Raw genomic sequence first — 23529 nt, forward strand, 5'->3', positions numbered from 1 at the left:
AAATCTACAGGTGTCCTAATTCCCTTATTACAAGTCCACACAGGTGAGAAATATTAATAAAAATCACACACTGAGAAGTAAAGCTACTCCTGCCAGGACCCACTTGGCAGGTCGCTCCCTGGTCTTGAGGTTAAATGTCCACACATGTGTGGGTCCTCTGATCTTGGTCTTGTAGAGAGGACACTCGTAAATATTCCTGGTTTCATGGCGATCATTGGGAACAGCTCGAACAGAAATGACAGGCATCGGTGGAGTCAGCTCCTTCAGTCGAGCCTCTGTGATCACTCCAGCCTGAATGTCCCACCTGGCTCCTACAACAGAGAGCAAAATGCGTTTTAAAACAGTGGTTACGTGATGGCTGTCTGATGGACATTACCTTCCATAAAAAGTCCATAAACATAAGCCCCTTCTCTGGCTGGCTGGTTGAACTCCTCCTTAAATTTCTTGGTCACATCCACTGTTAAGTTCACCTTGTCTAGAGGCCATTCATTCTTACGAGCCAGAGACTGCATCACAGCTGGAAAACAAGAGCGAAGCAGAAAAGCATTCTTAGTTTGAGTGAGAAATACTTCAGTCAAAGGATGACGGGCTGTTTGCGTGCTTTAAGCTGTTACCAGTGAGGAAGGACTGCGGGTTGAAAAGTCCAGAGAGCCAAATGACACTGGGCAGGGACAGGTCCTGAGTCCAGCTGTCTAGTTCTTTACAGCGCTGCAGCACGTCATTGTACCTAGCACACAGTAACATGTGTGTCAGGTACTAAAATAGAGAAACTGCTCTGTTGATTGATACTGTTTATAAATGGAAGTGTACGCACCATACTGACAGTGTGTAGATAGATGGATAAGCCAGTTTGGTCCAGGTATCAGGTACATTGTCAAAGAAAAGAGCACTCTGTATTTTCTCCATTTCAGAGGAAATCGCAAGCTCCCCCTGTTTCATACGTTACATAGACTTGAGGTGAGTTTTATCCGATTTACATAAAAACACAGAGACAAGATGAATGTCTACCTTGAGTCCCAGGTCAAGCTCCTTCAGCGAGCGGCGGATCTCTAAGATCAAAGTGTTCATTCGCTCACACTCTTGGAAACACACCAGGATGTACGGGGAGCGCTCTGCTGTCTTGGAGGTGATGTCTGACATATTGTACTCTTCTGGGAGCTTCTCCAGCACCTCGTCTAAAATTGATTTTACCTGCAGAAAACACTGATGTTATTTCATTCAACTTCTCTTCTTTTTTTTTTTTACAATATCAAAAGTTAGAGAGATAGCTTTGGATAAAATAAACTCAACAATGTTGGCATGACGGCACACTTTAGGTGCAGGATTGCTTTACTAAAGGTGGGTGCATTAACCTTCTCCTCCAGGGTCTGTGAGGCCCCCTCCCCCATCACTGCGTCAGGGGACTGCAGCTCCAGCAGAGTATGGAAAAGGTTATCAGAAGTCACCGTCAGAAACTCAATTTCAGCATTGGGGTGCAACCCATAATGCACTGGGCTCTCATGAGGCAACATCTCATCGATAAAATCATGGTAGCCCTAAAATTGTGGAAAAAAGATATTATGAACTTTAAATTTATAGTATGATTATTAAAAACCTTTTACGCATAGACCAATATTATACCTGATAATCCAGATTGGAAGGTACAACAAATCCAGGTGCTAATGAAAGTTTCCTGTCGAACTAAATAAAAGGTTTAATAATCAGCAATCTATTCACAATGGTGTTCAGGGCTTTGTGGAAAACCACCCATAAAGTCTTTAAAAGCTGGACAATCACAAGTAAAATCAGTCCAAAGTGTGAGCCATTGCAGACTGGAAAGTTTGGTGCTCTTCTTCTGTGGACACATACCTGATTGGGCTGCATGTATTCCTCAAGGTAGGTTCTACAAAGGCGTCTGTCCCAGTCATCAGTGATATGACCCCCATACATAATCTCTCCAAACAGATACCTCAGGTCTTCCCACGGCACCTGCCAACACAATACAACACTATTATTCTATCACTGTATAAAAACGTGTATGTAGTATAGATATACCTCTCACCTGTGCATTAGCCTCTAAATAGTTGTACAGGACGCTGACTGATATTGTCAAGTCGCCAGTGTTAAAGGGGTACTTTCTGTTCCAACCCTGGGGCCCAAATTTCCTCCTCTCGGCCACACAGGCGTGAAAGTAACACAGGGAGAAGAGGATAGTCTTGAACTCCTGTTCACGGCTGCACTGGTCTAAGATATCCTTCAAGAGAATACAGACAATCAATGAAGCGGGCATTATATCATCTTTTAGAATATGTTTCACTGATTACCTGGTCAAAGTTATCGAGAGCAGCATGCAAGTTGGCATGCATCCCAGTGGGGGGTTCATTTGTGATCTTGATAGCATTTTCTAGAATGCCCTAATCCAAGAAAGTGAGTTAAAATGATGTATTAATGTTCAATAGAGCACATTACTGTGGACAGTTCAATACACAGAGCAGCATAAATATATTTATGGCTTGTATTCCGCAAAGATAAATAGTTCTACACTTGCACTGCATCCATTCTGTACCTGGGGGATCATATGCTCATGGGGCAGTGTTGCTGGCTCTGCACTCATAAAAACTCTATAGTCAGGATGACTGCCCTCACAGCAGCGCTCCAACAGTTTCTCTAGGGAGCCCAGCCAGCGCCCGACCAGGTGGATGTTCTTCAGGGAAAAGGAGGAAACAGTTTTAAGTATAATTCTACTTTTGGATTCTACTTTTAAATTATGATTTCCGTCTCTACCTGCAGAATAACCCAGTGTCCCTCTTTTGCAGCTTGTTCCATGGCAACTTCAGCAACAGCTTCTTGGCCCTGACCCAGCGACACATTGTGGAGCTTCCCAAGGTCAATGGTGAAACCCAGTTTCTTTCCTGTTAACACAAAACATTAGAAAGAACTGGGTGAACATGCTGCAGCATCAAGATAAAAATAAACCCAACTGTCGAAGCGGTAGAATGTTTCATATTAAAATTATTGTTTTGGTACTTAATCGGCATTAAAGATTGTATCTTTGTTTATGTCTCCTCTCTTCAACGTATGACATACCCAGGGATTCTACATCCTTAAGTGGATCCAAACCAGGAGAGAGAATGAAAACTACTGGAGAGGCTGGTCCACTTTCTCTGAAGGACTTTGCAAACTCTGTCTTCCGCACCTCTGTGTACTTAACACCAAGCTTCTCCTCAACAAAATTCCTATTGTGCAGCAGAGAGACAAAAGGTACATAACCCATATGAAACGAACATAAAAGTAATTTGATGACTGCGATCAATCAAGACATTTTTACCTCAGAGCATAGGTCATGCGATCTGGTCGTATGGCTCTCATAATGATCAGTTTCTGAAGAGCACTTTTGCCTTTCCACTCTTGAGGGAACTTCTCCTTCTCTGGGCACTCAGACTCCACAATCTTCTTCCAGCGTTTTGGTGACCCTTCAATGTCTCGATCCAAACCTCGGAATTCATCAGTAAAACTCATCACCTGAACCAAAACATGAATGATCAGTATAAACTATGAAATACATGAAAGGACTTCTATCTCCAACACGTTTGTGAACCTTAATAGCACTCCATGCTGAGTTCGAGAGAAATTCCAGGGGGCTGTTGTACATGTGGTCAATATTGAAGCGTAGCAGAAAGTCTAGTTCTCGCACATCTATTTCTTTAGTCAATAGAAGAAGCTAAGAAAACAATAACATTATGTTAGTCACACTCTAATAATGAACTGAGCTGTCACACAACTGGACACCTGGAACGCCAGCTGGGCAGTAAAGGTGAGCTTGTCTCTCTCAAACAGTCCTCTGCTGATGTAGATAAAAGTGGAGTATGTTACACAGTCTATGAGTGTGTTCACTCTGCTCTTCACATCTTCACTCTTCTCTGCTGTCTCCACTGCCTTATGGAACACTACATTAAAGGCCTGACAAAAACAAAAATATATACAAATATTTTCAGTAACAACCAGTGATTATTTGTTTACACAGTGGTAGTTTCTAACCTTGAGGCTGAATTGGTACATGGGGTTGATTTTGTTCAGGTCATTCATAATGAAATATAGGAGGGATGCTCTGACTGCAACAGGCCGATAGTGTTCTCTGGCTTCATTTATCTTCACCTCGTTCACCTTGGCTTCTTGGACCTGAACAAAAGAAATGACACAGTGAATACTCTCGCTTGGTCCCTTGAATTGGCCGATTCATGTGCGTCACGTCATAAATATGCAGCACCAAATAAACAATAATAAAGTCGATTGTTATGTACTGCATTTTGTATCTCGCCACTGGCACCTTCATCTCTATTTCCGCTGCAGTGTGCTTGGTGGTCTCCAGCTTCTCCACCAGGACATTATCACCCAGGAAGTTGCTCTCTGCAGCTGACAGCCTCATTAGCAACTCATCCTCCAAAAGCTTCACCTCAATCTTAAACATGTTTTGCTGCTTGGTCAGGTCACTCTGTAGGGCAGGACCAGTGTCAAGTCATTTAAAGAAGTAGACATGTTAGGACTGCAGAGAATAATATTAAAGCAGACAAACCCACTTTCAGGTGCTCGAGGTCAGGCCTCTCCTGATTGACCACCTGAGCCAGCAGCTGGTCCTCCAGCCCATCTCTGGTCACAGTGAAGTTGATGAGAGTGGTCTGAGCCTGTATCTCGGGTTTATAATGAGGGTTCGCTAACTTTGTGTGGAGGATCAGTCTGAAAGCTGGATGGAAAAAGCACTCTTTGTCCCCAACCTTTATGCAGCTGCAAAAAAGCAAAATGTTCTGTAGTATTTAGCTTTGACAATACAGCATTGTCAAATATTTATTACCTGCCCTTCTTGATGGTATGCCGCCCCAGCAGAGGGTCTATAACAGGGTCTATTGTCTCTTCAAGATTTTCAATCAGGACGGTTTCTCCAGCCACTACAGCTTGCTCAATTACATCCACATAGCTTAATAAAAAAGAAAAACATTGGTTCAAAGTGATTATCCCCAGAAGCTACTTTTAGCATATAATGGGGAGATATTAAAGACCATAATAATAACTGATCACTCACCCTCTCTGCCCGAGGCTCACAACCTTGAGTGCGCTTCCAAAGCGGCTCTTTATCCACTTTATTCCCTGTAGCTGAGGGTCAATGAGAAGAGGCCAGCGCTCACCTGAGGGCAAACACATGCGCTGTTGTGAAAATGGTATAAATGAATGGGACTTTGAAGGTTTTCCTTTGCTCACAGTTTGTAAGGATGGTGGCATTCTGAGTGGACATCTTGTCCCCTGGCAAGCCTTCATTGTTCCACTGAGCTACCATTGCATCATCCGTCAGCATTGACACAGGATCTAAGCCTTGTGTCATGGGGATGGCTTTCTGAACAAAAAAATGTGCAGTAGAGAAAAAGATGAAAAAAAAAAAATTACACACAACATTTTTTTCTAGAAAGTGACCTTTTGTTCCCGTAGAAATGGCATCCACAGGTTGTCTAGCAGCTCTCTCCTGTACTTTTTAGAGAAGGATCCAGCATAAGAGATAAATGCTGCAGTCAGAAGCACGTCCCCACAAAGGGTTTCCTCTTGTTCATGATACTGGGCCACGGAATGGGCCCAGCGCACATTCTCACTCTAGAAAAAGAAAATAACTTATGTTTAAAACGAAATGCATTTATTTTATTTAAGAGGCTTCTCATTTCCAGTACCTCCAGGCCTTTCACCAGACGATTAGCAAGTTCTATTGTCGTATTTGTGTTGTTGACTTCTTCCTGGAAGCGGACTTTCTCTGATGTGGCAGTCTTATAGGCTGCAGTCAGAGTTTCCAAACTGCCATCCAACTCCTGAAAAAAATCATGATTGATGCTCAACAAAACAAAGACAAGCACACACTTTTAACTACATACTATAAATGTAGGGGGAAAAAAGAAGAAAAGAAGAGACTCACAGCAAGTTTCCTTCGAATAACCTCGAGTTTATCAGCGGCTTCTGCTAAATCTGCATTGGCCTGAGACAGACACATCCTCTTCATCTCAACCTCACAGAAAACCTAGGCACACAGGAGACTCGGATCGTCCAATCAACACCATTTTTAATCAAGCGGGAAAAGTGCAACACATTTGTACTTACAAAAATCTACCACGCAGCACAATCATGGGGAAAAAAGCAAGAAGGCAATGACTTATAATCTTGTGTGATCTAAAATGCATGTCTGTATAAATCTGAGCATCCTTCTTGTACCTCATGGAAGCGTACGATGTTAATGACCCAAGCGCACAGACCTGCTGCAGCTGACGACTTCTGCTTCACAAAGTCAGGGCTAAACTCTGGGTCACTGAGGTAGTCATCTTTAATGCACTTCACTGTAGCTTCTGGGATGTGCTCTTTGTCAAAGTTCACAAGACCCTGCAGGAAATCATCCACCTGCAATGCATTTATGTAAAGCGGCATATGAGGATTACATTTTTAACTGCAATCGCTCTACATATTTGATACATATCATTTGGTAAATTAAGCACGAGTTCAGCTGTGAAGGGAATCGCGGCCTCACTACAAGTTGTCAGTGGAAATATCACCTTGCTCATGATGATCTTGCAAGCCTTCCAGCTGCGATCTTTAGGTATTCGTCCTTGGGGAGCCAGAAGCACCAGAACAGCTGCAGAGACATTGACGACGATGGCTGGAGGGTTGGGAAATGTCCTCAGCTCAGTCAGGTTTAACTAGATCACAACACAGCACGGCACATGATTATTTGATGAAACAATATGCTCGTCCATAGGAATGACAAGCTTTACCCTGTTTAGAGTATTCAGGGCCGCATTAGCCGCTTGTAGGGCCGGTTCAGCTTTGGCCAGGTCATCCTCAGTTTCCTGCTGCTGTTTGGTTACTTTAGCTTGGATAGCAGCCACCTAGGAAATCATTGTGCAATTGTGCAAAGCCAAGTGACTAAAATGAGACCAAACAAAAATCACATAAATGAATGAGGTGCATTTGAAATATACCTTTTGCTCCTCTGCATCGGCAACAACCCTTTCCTGATTGAGCTTGTCTTTTTGCTGCCCTATTTTAGCAATAAGAGCCTCGATATCATTGTTCCTTTGCCACAGTTCTACCTCCTGGACCGCTAACTTAGCCTTTAAATCTTCCACCTAAGACACGGATTGCAATAATAAAAAATGATGTGTTCCCTATCTGCTTTCACGGGTCATTGTTTTCACACCTGAGCGGCGGTGGACTTGAGCTTCTGAAGGCCATTCTCCAACCTCTCCATCCTCTGTGTCAGCTCCGTACGTTTCTTTCCCAGCAGGTTGCCATACAGTTTCATGAACTCAAGGAAACTCTTAGGCGTGGTGTAGTTAAAGTGCTTCTCATTCTGTTGGTATTTCACGCTCACCTTTGTGTGATTTAAACAAGGCACACGATGTTGAATAAAATGTGAACTTGGCGTAGTGCCTTGACCAGACCAATTAACGCTTACCTCGTTGACACTTGTATGAGCAAAGGAAATAAATTCACAGACGGAGGACCTTACATATGGCTGCAGAATGCAATAAAAGTAAGTAAACTTAAAGGGGATTGCATATAGATGTCAATGTTTTACCACTTTTACCTCCAATCCAGGTATCTTCTCAATAAAAGTAGAGCTGACCGACTGCAGAGCAAGCTGAGGCCAAGAGTGAAACCAGTCAATAGCAGTGCAATTCACCAAAGCTGGAAATTTGCGAGCTCTTGTACGCAAAGTGAACCCAACAGGGGAGAAACACAACACAACCTGGAGGACCCAAGGTGTGAAGTCAAATAAACGTTTCTAAAATGCTGCACGTTGAAACCTGTGATGAAACCAGACCTTAAGCTGTCTTCTTATTCTCTCGATAAAAAAGTTCCAGCAGTTGTCTCTGCTGTCTATTAGGCCCAGGCCTCTCAGCTCCATTCGGATTGACGTCACTATCATATCCACCTCTTCATCACTGAACAGATCTGGGATGTCACCTAAAATAAAAGTTGTATTAATAACATTTAAAAAAATAGTGGAGAATTATGAGAAAAGATACCTGAAGCCAACATGTCATTGATGAGAACCAGGAACTTCTCATCTGGAATCTGGGCATCAGTGTGAAGAAATACTGTCCCAATATTTTTTACTCCCACTTTGATGTACAAGGCTGCTATATCACTCTGAATATTAGGTAATAAAACAAAGCACATCGACTGCCATTTAATGAACTGAGAGAATAGCCTTCAGCGTGTAATAAATGTGGTATGCAACCTTGAGATCACTGATGCCGTAGCCTTTGCGCAGAGTGATCTGGAAAACTTCCAGTGAACTTAGGAAGGCAGCCAGCCGGCAAAGACTCTGCTTCCCACTTCCCCCGACTCCTACCAGAAGGGCATTACCGTACGGAGCCTCCAGAATACGGCTAATACGACACCTTTTAGACAAAGAACAACATTTACTAATCCGAAGTGTGAGTCCTGTGCGCGTCTACGTTAATCCTCTCAAGTTCATATACTGTATCTGCAGTCTTTAGGCATTTGCCTGAAGCGTGTGTGCATCTTACACATGCTGGATGGCTTCTTCAAACAGCACTAGGTCCATGACAGCGTGGAGCTCATTATAATGCTCCAGCGCCTCTGCCAGCGTCTTCTGGAGTTTCTCCCAGTCGGAGGCCTGAGAATATGAGCAAATAAACAACTAACTGGCTCTGCGCTTTTAGTGTGAGAGCAGAAAATCACGTCAGATAAAGCCCAGATAATGTAATGGAATTAAACTCTTATCAGAAGTGCAGCTGATTAATTTCCACTTGGAAATCCCTATAGAAACAAATGGTCATTAGCCTTCTAATGAAAGCACATTTATCCTCATTTCTGCACTGACAGATTAGAGCTGAAGCCGTGACGTCTTTGAATATGTGCACGTCAGATAATACACACGGATAATAGACTGAAGTCCAACACAATTACACAACTTTGTCTTTATTACTGTTGTTAATTAAGAAAATAAATGGGTGCCAGAGAGAAACCTTATGAACCACAGAGGAGGGTGGGTCCACACAGCTGGTATCAAACCTGGTGATATCGAGGCTCCCCTAATCCCTGTGCAAAGTGACAGTACACCAGCGGCTGGTGGATGAACATAGACTCATCGATTCCCTGCAGACACCACAGAAAAGAGAGCAACAGGGGAAAATACTGTAAACGCTTTGGCCAAATCATTAAGCATCCGTCTGCGTATACGTCACCTCAAAGTATCTTTTGCCAGTGTCCAGGAGTATTTTGCTGAACAGCTCCACGTCCTTTTCTTCCATCAGTTTGTCGGAGTAGACCCTGGAGCTCTCGTGCAGCCACAGGTGAACCAGCTCCATGGGGTAACGAATGCACTCTGGCAGGGCAAACAGGATCCCCTGACCACCACAACGTACAGGTTAACCAAACAGAACTGGTAAAAGACATACAGCATGTAAAAGCAGAACTTGTTACCTGAAAGATATTGGTGAGGTCTCGCAGGTTGAAAATGTAATGGAAACGTATGGCAGTGGGGAGGAAATTCTGGCTTATTTTCTGATGTAGGCAAATGGCTGCCTAAAAAAACATTAAAAAAGCGGTCAATGTAAATAAAGCTGCATTCAAATAATAATTTACGTGTACTTCACTTGTATTAAAGTTCCGACTGATCGAGAAACCCCATAGCTGAATCCTCCTTGGAGAAAATGAGCCGACAGTATACTAGAGAAGATGGTGGCTAAGGCATCGACTCCAGGGAAATGCACGGCAAACACAGCAAAATGCCTCTGCAAACAACAACAGAGCCCACTGTAAGCTTGCAAAAAGAACATTTCACAAGGTTAATAACTTTCAGGAGGTATGGGTGCAGTCAAGGTAATATTACAGTTTGCACCTTTCATGGGCAATGAATGGAAATGACCGCAGATCTAAACTTTAATGAATATTTAGAAAACAAAACAACTTTGATTGAAAGCAAAGGAACGGTCTGTAGTTTTTTTTTTTTACAAAACTTTCTAAATGTCAACTTTTCAGGTTTATTGTTGGCTAATTAATCAGTGTAGAATTTTTAACCAACATATTTTTGGGATCAGATGGCAACATGAAAAAACAATAAGTGAAAAACTTCCTGAACCCATTTCCTGCAGCTCACCTGGAGTCTGGGATTGATAGAGAAGCTCCCTGCTGTTGGATTCATACAGGTGATATACTGGCAGTTATGGATTTCCTTGAGAACCAGCCGCTGCCTGTCATACCTGTAATTGTGTTTTTACATATTAATGGTCTGATTATGTGCCCACATGAAGAGCGTCAGTAGGTTTCTTTCAGAGCTCACCAGTGGTTGTAGTCGAGATGCTGGCGGATCAACGTATGCGGCTGGACAGTCCCATAAACATCCACCTCAGGCATGTTGAGGTCGTCTATGAAATAGATGAGTCTCTTGGGAGTTGGGGGAGCAAATTTACGACCAGCTTTTTTCTCAAGGGGTTTCTCCAACACTCCTGCAGTCCAAATTTTATTTGTAATACCCAAAATATTCTGAACTACTTCTGAGCATGCATCATTCTTACGTTGCAGCATAACAGAAGTTGTGTAGTAGTTGAAGGGAACTTTAGCCACCATGAAGTTTTCTTTTAACTTAGAAACCTTATCAGACACCAGGATGGTTTTACCCACACCTGCATTTCCCACTAACATGATGGGCTTGCCTCTCTGGAGCAACAGGTCCATGAAGTAAGTCAGACAAATGGTTTCTGCAGTGTGGACCAGTACTGTCTGAAAAAAATCAAGTCAACACAAGACACGTGATTAAGTTAATGCTTTTGGGCACATGATAATGCAATACATATTCAAATAGACCTGCAATGGGACATCAGGCTCCAGTTCAAATGGCACCATCAGTTCGCTCCAGGGAGTGAACTTTTTAGACTCTGGGTCGATGTAATAATCAAAGACTGTGCCCTGTGAGGGAAACTTCACCGCTCTCATCTCCTTGCACCACCACCGGCTGAATTCAGCCTTATAGTCATTCAACTGTGGATGAAGAGCAAGAAATGTAAAGCATAAAATAGAAACAAACACGTAAAATGTGTGTTACTTATTTGAAAAAGGTTTACATGATCCTGGAAGAGTGCCCCTCCAAAGGCCCAGACACAAGCAAAGACAAAATAAATCTCATAAAGTTCTCTGGGGGAGTCAGGGGGAGTGTTCTCGGTCGTCAGAAGGCAGTCCAACAAGGAACACAGTGTCTATAATTCGATATGCATGTAAGTGTGAGTGAATAAGTCAAAAATATGTTATAATTGTATGGGAACAACAAATCTGCAGATACTATTTGCCACTATAGTAATACATACCTGAACCATGCTATTTTCAGGGATTGGTGTAATGGTTTTGAGGTTGCAGCGAACTTGCTCCAGACAATAAGGGACGTATTTGTCAAAGAGAATGGTGAGGTTTGCTCGCTCTGACTGGGCCTGTCTCATTTCTATCCAGCTGGCAACATAACTAAAAAACACACAATTCACACCAAGCAAATACACAATGACATCTATATGTGTACCATTTCTTTTGCCTTACGAGCTCCAGCCAATGTCCTGCGGGTTGACATACAGAATTCCAGCTCTGGACACAGTGGCAGGTGTAGCTGCTTTTAAATGAGAAATCTCAAAAAGGAGACGCATGGAGGAGGAAAGGCTGATCCTTTCATTGCTGGCCAGAGTGAGCACCTGGAGGAGGTTTGGTACTAGTTTAGATGCTTACGTATTCCTCTTATTATACACATTAACCTTCACCTTGTTATCATCCATCACTGTGTTGAGTGACTCGATCCACATAGGGTCAATATCCCCATCTAGGACAATCCATTTTGGGCCTTCATGGCCCACTGAGGTGAGTTCTCTCATAGTGGATGAAAACAAACCTGTTTCGAAGACAAAGAAAATAGTTTTGTGAGTACAGGATATAATCTATTAATCCAACGAGGAAAATAATGAACATTACAATCACATTTAGGTGACTGTAATGGAACCTGATGAATGACAGTTTTCACAAGCTCATTACCATCTTTCCACTCTCTTGTGGCGGGATGCAGGAAACCAAAAAGCTCATCTGTGGTTACAGCTTTAGGATTAATATCCGTCCAAATCGGCTTCATCTTCATATTAGAATATGTTCTGTGCAGAGTCTTTAAGATCTGAAAAAAGCCAAAACACAGTATAATGTATATGACCACTTGAACAAACCTAGTTTCTAAAACCATTAATCATAATTACATGCAATAAATATCCATACACTTTCTACGGCTTACATACAAAGTATGTGTGAGTTTTTAGATGACATACCTGGCTCTTGCCAGCACCTGGACCACCAACAACAAATACAGAGTGTCTGACAGCGAGCAGCTCCTCCAGCTGAGTCACCTTAGAAATATCATAAAAATATCAAATATTTGCTACACTCTTGTTTTCTCACACTTATCGAAAATAAAATAGAACCTTTAGAATGAAGTTCTCCTCGGGCTGCAGCCCCAGCTCACCCACCGACTGACGAACAGCCTTTTCAAGCTCTGGATCCTTCTTCCTTGGAACATCTAACTGAGGGAACAAGTCACTAATGAGCCCCAGGAATATTGGCACATCATTGGTGACAATCTTTGGGAGATTGAAGTCTCTCAAAGCTCGCATCAGTACCTTGAAAGGAGAATAATAGAAACTGAAAGTTTAATATGCACAATGTCATGTGCATATTTAGTAGCTACACACTTGTTCTTCGGGCCTGCTTCTGTCCTCCCGCTTCAGAGATCCAGCCACAACGAGCACAGATTTGATGGCCCTCAAACCCCAGTCATAGTGATCCTGACAGATCCATGTTACAGTGAAGAAATTGATATTTTGACATAAAAGCTGTGCAACATTTAGCTCAACTCTGTTACATTTCAAGGATCAGTGTAAAGATTGACATTGGTGTGTATCAATTTATATAAACAGACAGTAGCCATACCTGTTTGGACAACAGCTCTTTACAGAGGGTATAGAGACTTATAAACTTGCGTGCCAAAAGACGAGCATCTATAAATCCTTCTGCCACCAACATGATTTCACAGATTAACTCAAAGTCAGGGATCACCATGGCACATGGCCTGTAACAAACAGAGTTGACCCTGGTCACACAAGTAGCTTTAAAAACAATTGAGGAAAGGATTGTCTACAAAACAAAAGGCAAATATATCTTCAGCCTAACCTGAATAGTGCTTTAAGGTTCTCTGGTAGCTCAGCTCGACCAGCATAACCTGGGTTTAAAGTGATGAAGATTCCCACAGTTGGTTTCAGCTCAATATCTTCTCCCAAGAAATAAAATCTAAAACAAAAAGAAGGAACATGTCGCCTTTTGAGTGTTGAATAATGAACCAATGATTTTATTTACCTGTGTTTTTTGTTGCGAATGGCGTCCTGGATAGTTTTGACCTGTACTGCTACAACAGACAGCACTTCCACCGAGATCCTGTTGAATTCATCAAAGCATCCCCACACTCCTGTCTGTGCCAGTCCTTTGTAAATGTTGCCAATGGACTGCATCAAAGTAAAAGTAAACTAAATAAAATAAACTAACAACAATGTGGTGCAATATTACCTTGTAATCCATCTGTTCAGAGCAATTGAACACGTAGACCATGATGCCCAGGGAGCGCCCCAGGTCTTTAGTGGTCTCAGTTTTACCAGTTCCAGCTGGGCCAGACGGGGCACCACTCATAGTTAGATGTAGAGACTGGGTCAGAGTTATGTAACACCTAAATTAAAGAAATCAGAAACATAACATCAGCTTGAACATACCTTCTATACAAACATCAGCTCAAACAAAAACAAATGCTTTCCTCTAGCTTCATTTAACTCACAAAAATCTTCCATTGTCCAAACTCCAAAACTATACATTATAATTTCCATGACAATTATTGAGATTGACCAGAGTAAAGATTGCAATCTTGATTAAATTTAAATTAATTGCCCAACCTTTTCTCCTTGACAAAATTTGGAAAATAGAGTAGAAAAGCATCTGGAATCTTGCTCATAGCCAATGATTTCCACAGTCGGATGTCTAGAATAAGAAGACTAGTCTGTCTGATAAGAACACAAAGTCGAGATGTACCTGTCTGTCAGTGGGGTGATGACCAGTCTGTTCGTGTTTCCCAGATACTCGTAGCTGAACTGAAACTGGGCATCACAGATGTTCACATAACAATGCCTGGTTTCATCATCCCATCGATGGCGCAGTTGAGAAAGCCATGAAAACGCCTGAGCTGTTGTGACCTGGCAATCATAAAAGATGATTGTTCTCTAAATATTTGCAGTGTAGTAGTGTATCAATGCTCTGTTGTGTGTGGTTTACCTTTTGACTTATCAGACTCGCAACTACATCTCTAGCATGGACATCAATAGTGCAGATAGTCATTATCTTCTGTCTGTCCCCAGGGGTTAATTCACCCAGTAACATGTGGATTAAAGAGTTTAGTTGTGTAATCTGAAAACAAATAAACATTTGTAATTAGATTATCAAGAAGTTTGTCATTTTTACATGAAGTGTTACCTGTTTTTTGTTGTAGTCTTTTAAAGCCGTCTCAAAACCTTCCTCTACTCTCTCAAAGGCTATTTCTACATCCGTGGCCCACCACACCTGACTGCCAGTCAATCCAACCTACATTCGGAACAAAACAGAGGGTGTCACTCAATCAAAATGACACAGTAAAATATAAAAATATGTTGTTTCCACCTGAGCGGGGTAATCAAAGAGCCACTGGTCTCGAGGTTTGTCTTCATATGCAGCCACGGCCTCCTGGATTTCTTTTTGAACAGTACTACGCATGGTGCTCTCCAATGCACCCAACCATGACTCTGCCTGAAATTACAGTAGCAGGTCAGGTTGATGCTGAAATCCACAGTAATGATGTCAAGCTTGGCAAACATGTCCAGTACCTGACCCTCACAGACACAGGGCTCTGAGAAGTTAACATACTCTCCCTCGCGGCTGTACATGCCAATCGCCACTGCCACTCCTTCCTCCTCTTTGCCACCACCTCGCTCAGAGTCTGTGAAGCGAAGGTCTGCTATGTTGTCGAATAACTTCAGCAGATGCTTCGTCACCTACAAAATGTACAGATATAACAAAAATTTGATCTGATCATGTATAACAGCAGATTTAGTGGAAAGTATTGTAAAGATCACCTGCTTGGGTTGTGTCCCCTTTGAGACAATTTCCAGGAGATCGGATGCAGACACAAAATAAAACCTTGGGAATGTGAGTCTTTTGGTCTCGAGATACTCAGCCAGAGCTTTTTCACACACAGACAGTCTCTGCTGCAGGGCTTCAAGGTTCTCCAAAAAGCCAGGAAGATTGGTCACCTCTACCACATTACTATTCTCAATCATCTTAGTCATCAAAGACTGCAGGAAACAAGAGAATAATTACCTGCCCTGATTATGTGTTTGCACTCATGTATGTCTTACATTAAGATCATTGTGTATTCCCTGGAAGCGCTCGGCATCAGAGGCCAACTGGCAGCGGATGTCATCACTGTTTGTAAAGATACTGTTGAGATGAGCCCATGTTCTCTGTACTGACATCCAAGATGAGATGACCAGGTCTGCCACCATGAGCCTCCTCTGCCAGCAACTCACCTCGGCCTGGAAATACTCCACATACTTACTCATTAGGATGTTCTGCAGCTGGACCTGCAGGTAAACAGGGAAATACTGCTCATGTTCTCAACATAATGATTCAGTCACAGAGTTGAAAGGAAATCTGCAGCCAGAAGAGCAGCAGATAACATAGGATTACTTGATTGTCCTCAAGGGTTTCTATGAGGTTTTCATCTGCTTTGAGCAGAGGCATCCCTGTGCTGCTGTGAGTTTCATAGGACAATGCCATGATGCTCCATGTTTGGGTGATCTCTGCCAAAACCTTTTCAAAAGCGACAATTTTCTTTCAGTAAATATATTTACAAATGTCAATACATTTTAATACAAAAATAAAAACAAACCTTCTCGATAGCCATTTCCTTTACCGCTTTATCAACTATATTTTTGACCTCCTCTTCCACACGATGGAGTTGCAACTCCAACAAGTCTCCAAGGGTAGTGCCTTTCCCCATCACAAAAGTTACCTGGAAGTGAAAAATAACAAATACTACAATGTACATCAAAGCAAAGAGTAAATTAAATTATATGAATAAAGTCATACAAGAATTTTCAGGTTAAGGACAAAGAGTCTTACCCCAGTGGTGTTCATAAGCTGCTGCCAGTGCCTCTCTCTCACGGCCAAGTTCTGAAGTTCATTTACTGCTCTTAAAGAAGTGAGCATGTTTTTCACAGTGGACTCCAGTCCCATATACACGTCCCACACACGCACCTCCTTATCCAAAAGCTTCATCTCCTTCAGAAAAAAAAATTAAATCGCAAAATTTAACAATAAATTAAATAGTTACAATGATGAAATTAAGAACAAACATTACTTTAGCAAAACGTCTAAGCTCCATGTCCATTTGTTCCACATTGATCTCCTTCCATGGAGTCTTAGTCCAGTCTTCTATACTTGTCTAAGGGGTAAGAATCATCTAAGTCCCAATGAGAACTTGGCATAATTTGTAATATTTTAACTGATAATAATGAATTTATACCTTAACAAAGAAAACCATGTCCCACACAGCCTTAACCAAAACAATGTCTGAGCGGCACTGGCGCAGCTGTCTGTAATCTGGAAAGCTGACCTCAAACAGATTAGCAGTGTCCTGAAGCTTCTTCATTTCAGCTTCCATCACAGCGACAGACCGATGACACTGGACAGAATTCACATTTACATTCATATGTAGGTTTTTCTCACGTTTGGAAAATTATTTGTTTAAACGAAGAAGTAATTTTCTTACAATGTCAGTTTTTCTATAAGGTTCCTCCACGCTAATCCTAAAAATAGATTCAGTTCGAAAATGTTCTCTGAACTCGTGCTGCTTGACCTAGAAGAAAAGGTATGGTTCAGTGCATTTGCACAATAATTAGCGCATAGAAGATGCGTTCACATTATCAGGGGTCAGGGCTATCAGTCATACATAATGCATAGAAGAAAATGAGAGGGTTTACATGTCAGCTATTGAGCTCTTTGTTAGGGGCAGCTACAGTGACATCCTATACAGGTCACACACAGTCTCACCTCAAACCGGACACACTTCCTGCGTATCACTGAAACCTCATTAGACTGGAGAGGCGCCACTTCGTGTTTGACAGTAAATGCAATTTTTCTGAGGCTTTTCCATTTCTCTGGAAGCTCCTGGGATCCAACATAACATTACATAAGATTTATTTATTATATAAAATGATTTAAACTGCCCCATGCAGTACATACTTCAAGCTGGATGTAAACACTCTCTGGCAGCTGCTGTCCATAGGTTTTCAGTAGCTCAGCGGTGGACTTGAGAGGATTGAAGTGTTGATCGTTGCTTATCTGTCTGTCTCGCATGGCCATCAGGTGCCCCATTATGTCCACAAGTCCAGCATAGTCACCATCTGAGACCTTTTTAGAAAGACCTCGGGCTGTGTCATGGACAAAGGAAGAGAGTTCCCTCACACTGAGGGGTAGAACAAATTGAGAAAAAAATGGGATCATGTACTGATACATTTGCATTCTTATTATTTCATGTAGCCTCTAGTTCTGTAAAGCTCTGAGAATTACTAAGGGGGTCATTTGCAAAGCGTTTGCTCACGTGCAAAAAGAGTAACATGAACACAAGTGGAGCCGAGTCGAGCCGTTTGTGCATTTTTTACTCATGCAGCATTTTCTAATTTACATATTTGTGGTAAATGACCTCCTTCGTGAACAAACTGTGCTAACCTCTGGTTCACATGGTTAAGCAGATGCTCCTTGAACATCCAGCTCCACTTCTTAATCACATTCATCAGAGTGTGTTTGAAGGGTGAAATATCCAGCTGTAGCCATCCACAAAACACCCTCTGGTCCTCCATCGTGCTGACGCGCTCATACAGAGACTCAAACATGTTTATCTGAGAACAGATGGAGATAATAAAAAAGATTAAGTGTGTTCAAAGGTCCAAGAGAGACATGCCTACCTGTTCTTTGAAGTTGTCCAGTGAGGGTGGATTTTTCTTCAGCTCATAGTCAGCATAAAGTTCAGCTTCCTCAGTGCTTAGCACATGGCCGTAGAGCAAGAACTGCCTCATAAATTCGGACCTGATGATTGAACAAAACATGAGAATTACAAAAAGGGGATGTAAAAAGGATTAAATAGTTTACCTGTCATCAGTCCAGAGATAACGGTAGCTAGCAAATGACCCCTGGTATTCCCTGACCTATAAATCATTACAGTTTTAAAGAATTAAACTTAATGACTGATAAATCTGAGTCTAAACCTTGTCATACTTTGGCAATAGCAGCCCGTGCCCTTGAACGGATTGTGCGGCACATCTCAGACAAATCCTCCATTTCGTTGATGTCTCGCTACAAAACCAAGGTGACATACAAAGGAGTTTATGAGCATGCCCGAGAAAGGAACTACTCAACTAAAAAAAAAAAAAAAGTATACCTGATAAGTATCCAACATCTTATGCTTCGCCACACGTGGAATAAAAGATGCAATTTTGGTGATGTTAGTGACCATCTTATCTACAATGTCATAAAAGTTTCCAGTCTGTCCAAAGTCAAGACAGGGGTCAAAGTTCATTTCATTGTTGTTTAGGACCAACTGGAGGCCGAACAGAGGCATAATGTTCTGTTCTGAGTCTGTGTTGTCGATTAAGTACTGCAGGGAGCAGCGCACTGCACTGGAGAAGCCTGACAGGATCATACGATCCACATAATCTGTATAGGCCTGCCATTCAGAGCTCTCTAGAGCAGTCACTCCCAGCAGAGACTGGTTCTCCTGCAAATGTAAAAAAAAAAGCTGATTTAAAATGCATTTCTTTGTGGTACAAAGACACAAGGAAGCAAACCCACCTGCAGTAGTTTGTGTATTTCTTCTCCAGTACTGGTGATGAGTGTGTGATGCTTGGTAACGCTCTCTTCTATGTCAGAAAAGCTGAGTAGAGTCGAGATGCGGCTCTTTCTCGTGATGAAGGCACGGTGACTAAATTTCCCCATGAGAGCCTGGACAGCCTCCACATTAGCTTTGCTCTTCTGGACACGACTGGAGAGGCTCTGAAAACAGTGAGGAACATTCTTAATTTACATCAGTTAGATCAGTCTTTTGCATCTCCTTTTACACACAGTGGAATGTGAAATTAAATGTAATATAATTAAATAATTACTACAAATTAATCAAATCAGTTCTACTGAACACTATAAGCTAAAGAAATAAGTTGTCGATTACACACAACACACAAACTTTAGGGGCTTTCACGTAACATGATATAGATAACTTAGTTTCACTTGGTGTTAAGTGGACACTGCCTCTGCTAATACTGCAAAATAGATAATTTGGCGATATATTGTGCAGCTCAAATAGTCAATACTTTAACAAGGTCCCGTGTGCTCTCAATGTAGGACCACTGGTCGTCCTGGGCCCATGTCAAGTCCTGTATGGCTGGCTCTAACTGCCGTCTCGCCCCGTTAATCTCCTCTTTGACCAGGCCCATTTCCACAGCCAGGATGGTGCTGTGCAGCTGGTTGTACCACTGCGTCACAAACGTCAGTGTCTGTGTGTACTGTGGGACAGAGGCGAACGCTGTCAGAATCATGCACAGCAAAAACAATATGACTCTTAGTATGTTCAGCTGGAGACAAATAAGAATGCTCACCATGTGGAGACGCTCGCGATTTGAGTAAAGGAGCAGGGCTGCTTTCGGAATGTTCTGATTTTTTAGAATTCCCAGATACTTCACCTCTCTCAGTACAGAGGTTAACTTGAGATTTAAAAAAAAGCACAGGAAAAAGCATCATAAATACGGAGAATGCTTGGATGACTCTTTGCATTTGAAGTCACCTACCACAGGACTGAAGTTGACCTGGAACGTGTCTGTGTCCTTGTCTAAAGTCAGCAGTGGATCACTCAGATGCTTCTGACACATTTCCTCCAACCCCACGGTCCACTGCTGGAAGAGCTCTTCATCGTGCTGGTCCAAAGCCGAAAGAATCCGCTCACACCTTTGTAAAACATCATCTGCCTCTGCACTTCCGAGAGGCCTTGACAAATTAACAGCAATTAATTTCAGTTTGAACATATATTATGTACATTCAAAAGAGAAATAAATCATACATTTGGGCCAACTGGCAAAGGCTGGTCCTATTTGTGAGTATGCGCTTCCTTAGTTCTTGAGACCATTCAAGATTTCCAGCCACTGAAGGCATGTTTTTCCCCAAGATGACTGTGCCAGACTGCAACTGAAATGTACTTGTAAGGAAGAATCTAACTATAAAAGCATATTATAAACTGTATCATGTCTGGTCTTACTTGATCTCTGTGCTGATCAAGAATAAGCTGACACTGATCTATTTCCTCACAGAACAAAACTAACACCACATTATAGTTTGGAGAAAACAGCTGGTGGATCCTGGGTCTGTCAAGCAGCGTTCCAAAGATTTTCAACAGCTTCACATGAAAAAGAATGAAATGCGGTGTAAATTCACATAGCCGAAACCACCACTGTAACAGAAACAGTTTGTAAGAAGCAAACCTTGAAGGTGGACTGGAGGTTTTGGAAGTGTTGGAAAGCCAGATTAAGAACTGTTCCCAGCCTCTGGTCAAAATCTTTAGTCTGCTCCATAAATAATTTGTAGTGCTGCACAAAACCCTAGAAAAAGTTTTTAAATCAAGTGATTATATCTAAAAAGGTGATTCAGCAATATATGTGATGGGCTGCTGATCAGCAAATAGCTTCTATATTATTTCTTGTAAGCTGATCTCAGCCCAGTCGGTCTATAAAACACAGACTATTTCAACAGATTCTTACATCTTTAGTGTAGTCCAAAGGGTCATATTTGCTTTCTCTGAGGGCACGCCATCGGTCATGAAACTCTTCACTTAGGGTGAAAACCATCTCATTTAACACCTTCCCTCTGGATCCACCAAGTTCAACTTTCTCCAACTTCAGAAAGTCCAAAGCTGTTGCAAATAACCGCTGTGGGTGAGAGACAAAAATCATAGTTTCGTATATAGATCGTTTGAGATTGATATCTTTATTTTACAAAACACAGACCTCAATCATGTGCAGCCTCCCCATGATGCGATCTGTGCGCTGAAATACAAGTGAAGCAGGAAAGTCCCAGAGCTTCACTAAGTGGCTGTACTTGTAATACTGTGGCACCTGCGTCCTGTAGGTATGAAACAGCTGCTTGAATGTTTGCAGGACTGAGATTGTAATCTGGACACGTTCCACTCCTTCTTCCAGCTCCATCTTAAAAAGTTCCTCAGGGATCAAGTATGCAAACGCCTGTCACAATCATAAATATTTGAGAAGTTAATACAAGATCTACAGTTTTCCCTTAATATAGAATGGATGCCCAAACGTTTTTCATAGAGGGTCGCATGTTGAAGTGTATACAATGTGGAGGGCTGCATATTCAACCAGGTTTAAGAGAGGTTTAAACCATTCTCCACACCTTTGATTATGCTTGGAACCCAAATGCAGCTGTCTCACAATAAAAATGTTAGTTTTTGAGATTTGAGGGCCACCAAAAATTGGTCTGAGGGCCGCATTTGGCCCCCGGACAGCCCTTTGGGCACCCGTGATGGTTACCTTTTCAATGATCAAGTTGCAGAACTCCTGCAGAAGCACCACCATGCGCTGTGGAGTGCAATAATACTTGGAGTGGCTCCAGATGAGACAGAGAGTGTGATAAAGAGGATGCAGCAGGTCGTCAGTGTGGGGGAAACTCCTCTCCTCTAAGTTACTGATCATCCTCCTCAGAGGCCGAAGATACAGGTCTATGTCGTCTGCCTCCAACACAGCTACAATTCAAAATGTAAAGTTTATTAGTAATAATAATGCATCTATGCACTATGATACATGTGTCAACATTTTTAATTTAAACATATCACCATCATTGACTTTATGGCACACATCCAGAAAAGAGTAGAAGTAACTGCTTTCAACCCTCTTTAAGATGTCCATGATTTTTTGCACTTTTGGACTTTGGATCTGAAACAATATTAATCAATACTATTTTAGAACATGACAATAGTTCACACTTCCATTCAGAAGTATCAAAGCTTTGTGTAAGAGCAGTATAGTACTTGAGCTTGAATGCCCCGAAGGTTCTCTCGTTGAGTGGACCAGAAGTGGAGCTCTGCGCTGGGGACTGGGCAGTCTCCTCCTTGAAGCATCATTCCAGAGTCTTTTTGCAGCACGCTCCATATCTGCCCAGACCACTGAATAATGAGAGTTTCTATGGAGTATAACAAGCTGCGGTCTACGGGCCAACCAGTCGGACTGGGGGAAGACCAGGGGAAGACAGGAAGACACACAGTGGTCACAGTGGTTGATGGATGAATGAGTTTATAGACAGACAGACAGACAGACAGACAGACAGACAGACAGACAGACAGACAGACAGACAAATAAATTGTAGAATGGCAGTCGGGTGCTTTGTTGAAGGCCTTTCTGCAGCCAACATGAAAAAACAAAAAACAAAAAACAACAACTCATGTTTATTTTTATTTTTTATTTACTTTATTAAACCTAAAGGCAATAGTTAAAACTGGTCAAATGGAATGACTGTAAAATTGCATGATTAAATTATGCTAATTAGGTCAATGTGACAACATCCGCTATTTTCGCGGCAACGTGCTGCTCGTATGCTGCTACACCGGTTTTAAATAGCTTTTAGTTGAACTTGCAGAACAAAGAGAATGAAAAAGGTAAGTCCCGATGTTTTCTATTGTTTAAGGATATATATTGTCACATAGATCGCTAACTTTGAACAAATCACCTGAGCGCGATGTCCCTCGCGTGGGCCCTCTCCACTATGAGCGGCAGCGGCAGGAGCGTACGTCCTTCCGCGCGCCCTCGTAGCGTCACTACTTTGCTCCTCAGCTTCTCCAGATGTCTGTGGATGTCCTCTGACACCACTCGTGGCCAGTCCTCGTGGTTTAGACCATTGGACAGTACGGAGACCAGCACCTATGCAGATAACTCCTGTCATTTCCACGCGTGTTAATGGTGCCATTTGAATAACTCAGACCAACCTCTGAGATGACAAGTGGAAGATGCTCCATCGGGTATCCTGGCACCTCCCCCAGCCTCAGCTGAGTTTTGAACTCATCACGAGAGACCCTTTTCACTCCTCTTTTAATCACACACAAAATTTTGGTCTTCCATGGTGGGGCCGTCTTCACAGATGAAAAAACAGTGGGTATGCTTTCAACAGCATTGAAAGCACCGGAAATAAGTAGTGACTTATTTCAAAACAATTACATTAGATGGGGAGCAGATTCAATGTGCTAAATATGATTTTAATTTCTGTTGTAGTATGTCAGTAAATACATGTTACTGTTTGTTTGATTATAGCCACTGACAATTTACCAGGATGAAAACATAAAGCATGTTACCTAAC

The 23529-nt window shown here is 42.1% G+C and overlaps 1 protein-coding gene across 1 annotated transcript; it reads right to left on the bottom strand.

Moving 5' to 3' along the window:
* Positions 1-62: 62 nt before the first annotated feature.
* Positions 63-23280, bottom strand: dnah9l (dynein, axonemal, heavy polypeptide 9 like). The gene is made up of 90 exons (XM_079569262.1): positions 23162-23280; positions 22906-23096; positions 22211-22406; positions 22016-22115; positions 21714-21925; positions 21174-21407; positions 20928-21095; positions 20652-20768; positions 20429-20566; positions 20234-20358; positions 19965-20160; positions 19776-19880; positions 19491-19682; positions 18976-19176; positions 18566-18901; positions 18403-18480; positions 18277-18332; positions 18093-18213; positions 17857-18026; positions 17371-17593; positions 17179-17295; positions 16898-16984; positions 16652-16810; positions 16487-16570; positions 16249-16407; positions 16016-16138; positions 15814-15936; positions 15483-15707; positions 15201-15419; positions 14952-15119; positions 14749-14874; positions 14566-14673; positions 14368-14499; positions 14128-14288; positions 13615-13771; positions 13408-13553; positions 13225-13368; positions 12985-13123; positions 12747-12839; positions 12480-12674; positions 12327-12404; positions 12046-12178; positions 11778-11905; positions 11563-11711; positions 11340-11490; positions 11100-11231; positions 10843-11016; positions 10554-10758; positions 10319-10484; positions 10136-10238; positions 9633-9770; positions 9460-9561; positions 9222-9383; positions 9049-9132; positions 8541-8650; positions 8249-8411; positions 8034-8157; positions 7829-7971; positions 7592-7753; positions 7460-7519; positions 7202-7375; positions 6984-7130; positions 6777-6890; positions 6558-6701; positions 6223-6405; positions 5930-6031; positions 5691-5825; positions 5443-5616; positions 5233-5365; positions 5057-5159; positions 4829-4951; positions 4557-4761; positions 4307-4471; positions 4018-4158; positions 3769-3939; positions 3578-3700; positions 3308-3501; positions 3067-3215; positions 2764-2891; positions 2546-2683; positions 2304-2393; positions 2042-2233; positions 1849-1968; positions 1621-1680; positions 1353-1535; positions 1009-1191; positions 815-930; positions 615-727; positions 377-517; positions 63-311 (listed from the first exon to the last, which is right to left on the bottom strand). Exons 1-90 carry the CDS (start codon positions 23189-23191, stop codon positions 64-66), a joined length of 13113 nt encoding a protein of 4370 aa, XP_079425388.1. The 5' UTR covers positions 23192-23280; the 3' UTR covers position 63.
* Positions 23281-23529: the final 249 nt, after the last annotated feature.

The sequence above is a fragment of the Gobius niger genome (assembly GCF_951799975.1).
Source record: "Gobius niger genome assembly, chromosome: 13".
Taxonomy (NCBI): Eukaryota; Metazoa; Chordata; class Actinopteri; order Gobiiformes; family Gobiidae; genus Gobius; species Gobius niger.

What these genes read in the sequence shown, in the direction of transcription:
- dnah9l (XM_079569262.1), bottom strand. Translation starts at nt 23,191, where the DNA reads ATGGAGCATCTTCCACTTGTCATCTCAGAG. An exon ending in CTTATAGAAAAACTGACATT is followed by an intron (nt 16,811 to 16,897) that starts GTAAGAAAATTA and finishes AATTCTGTCCAG; the next exon opens with TGTCATCGGTCTGTCGCTGT. An exon ending in ATCACCCCACTGACAGACAG is followed by an intron (nt 13,772 to 14,127) that starts GTACATCTCGAC and finishes TCTTTAATTTAG; the next exon opens with GTGTTACATAACTCTGACCC.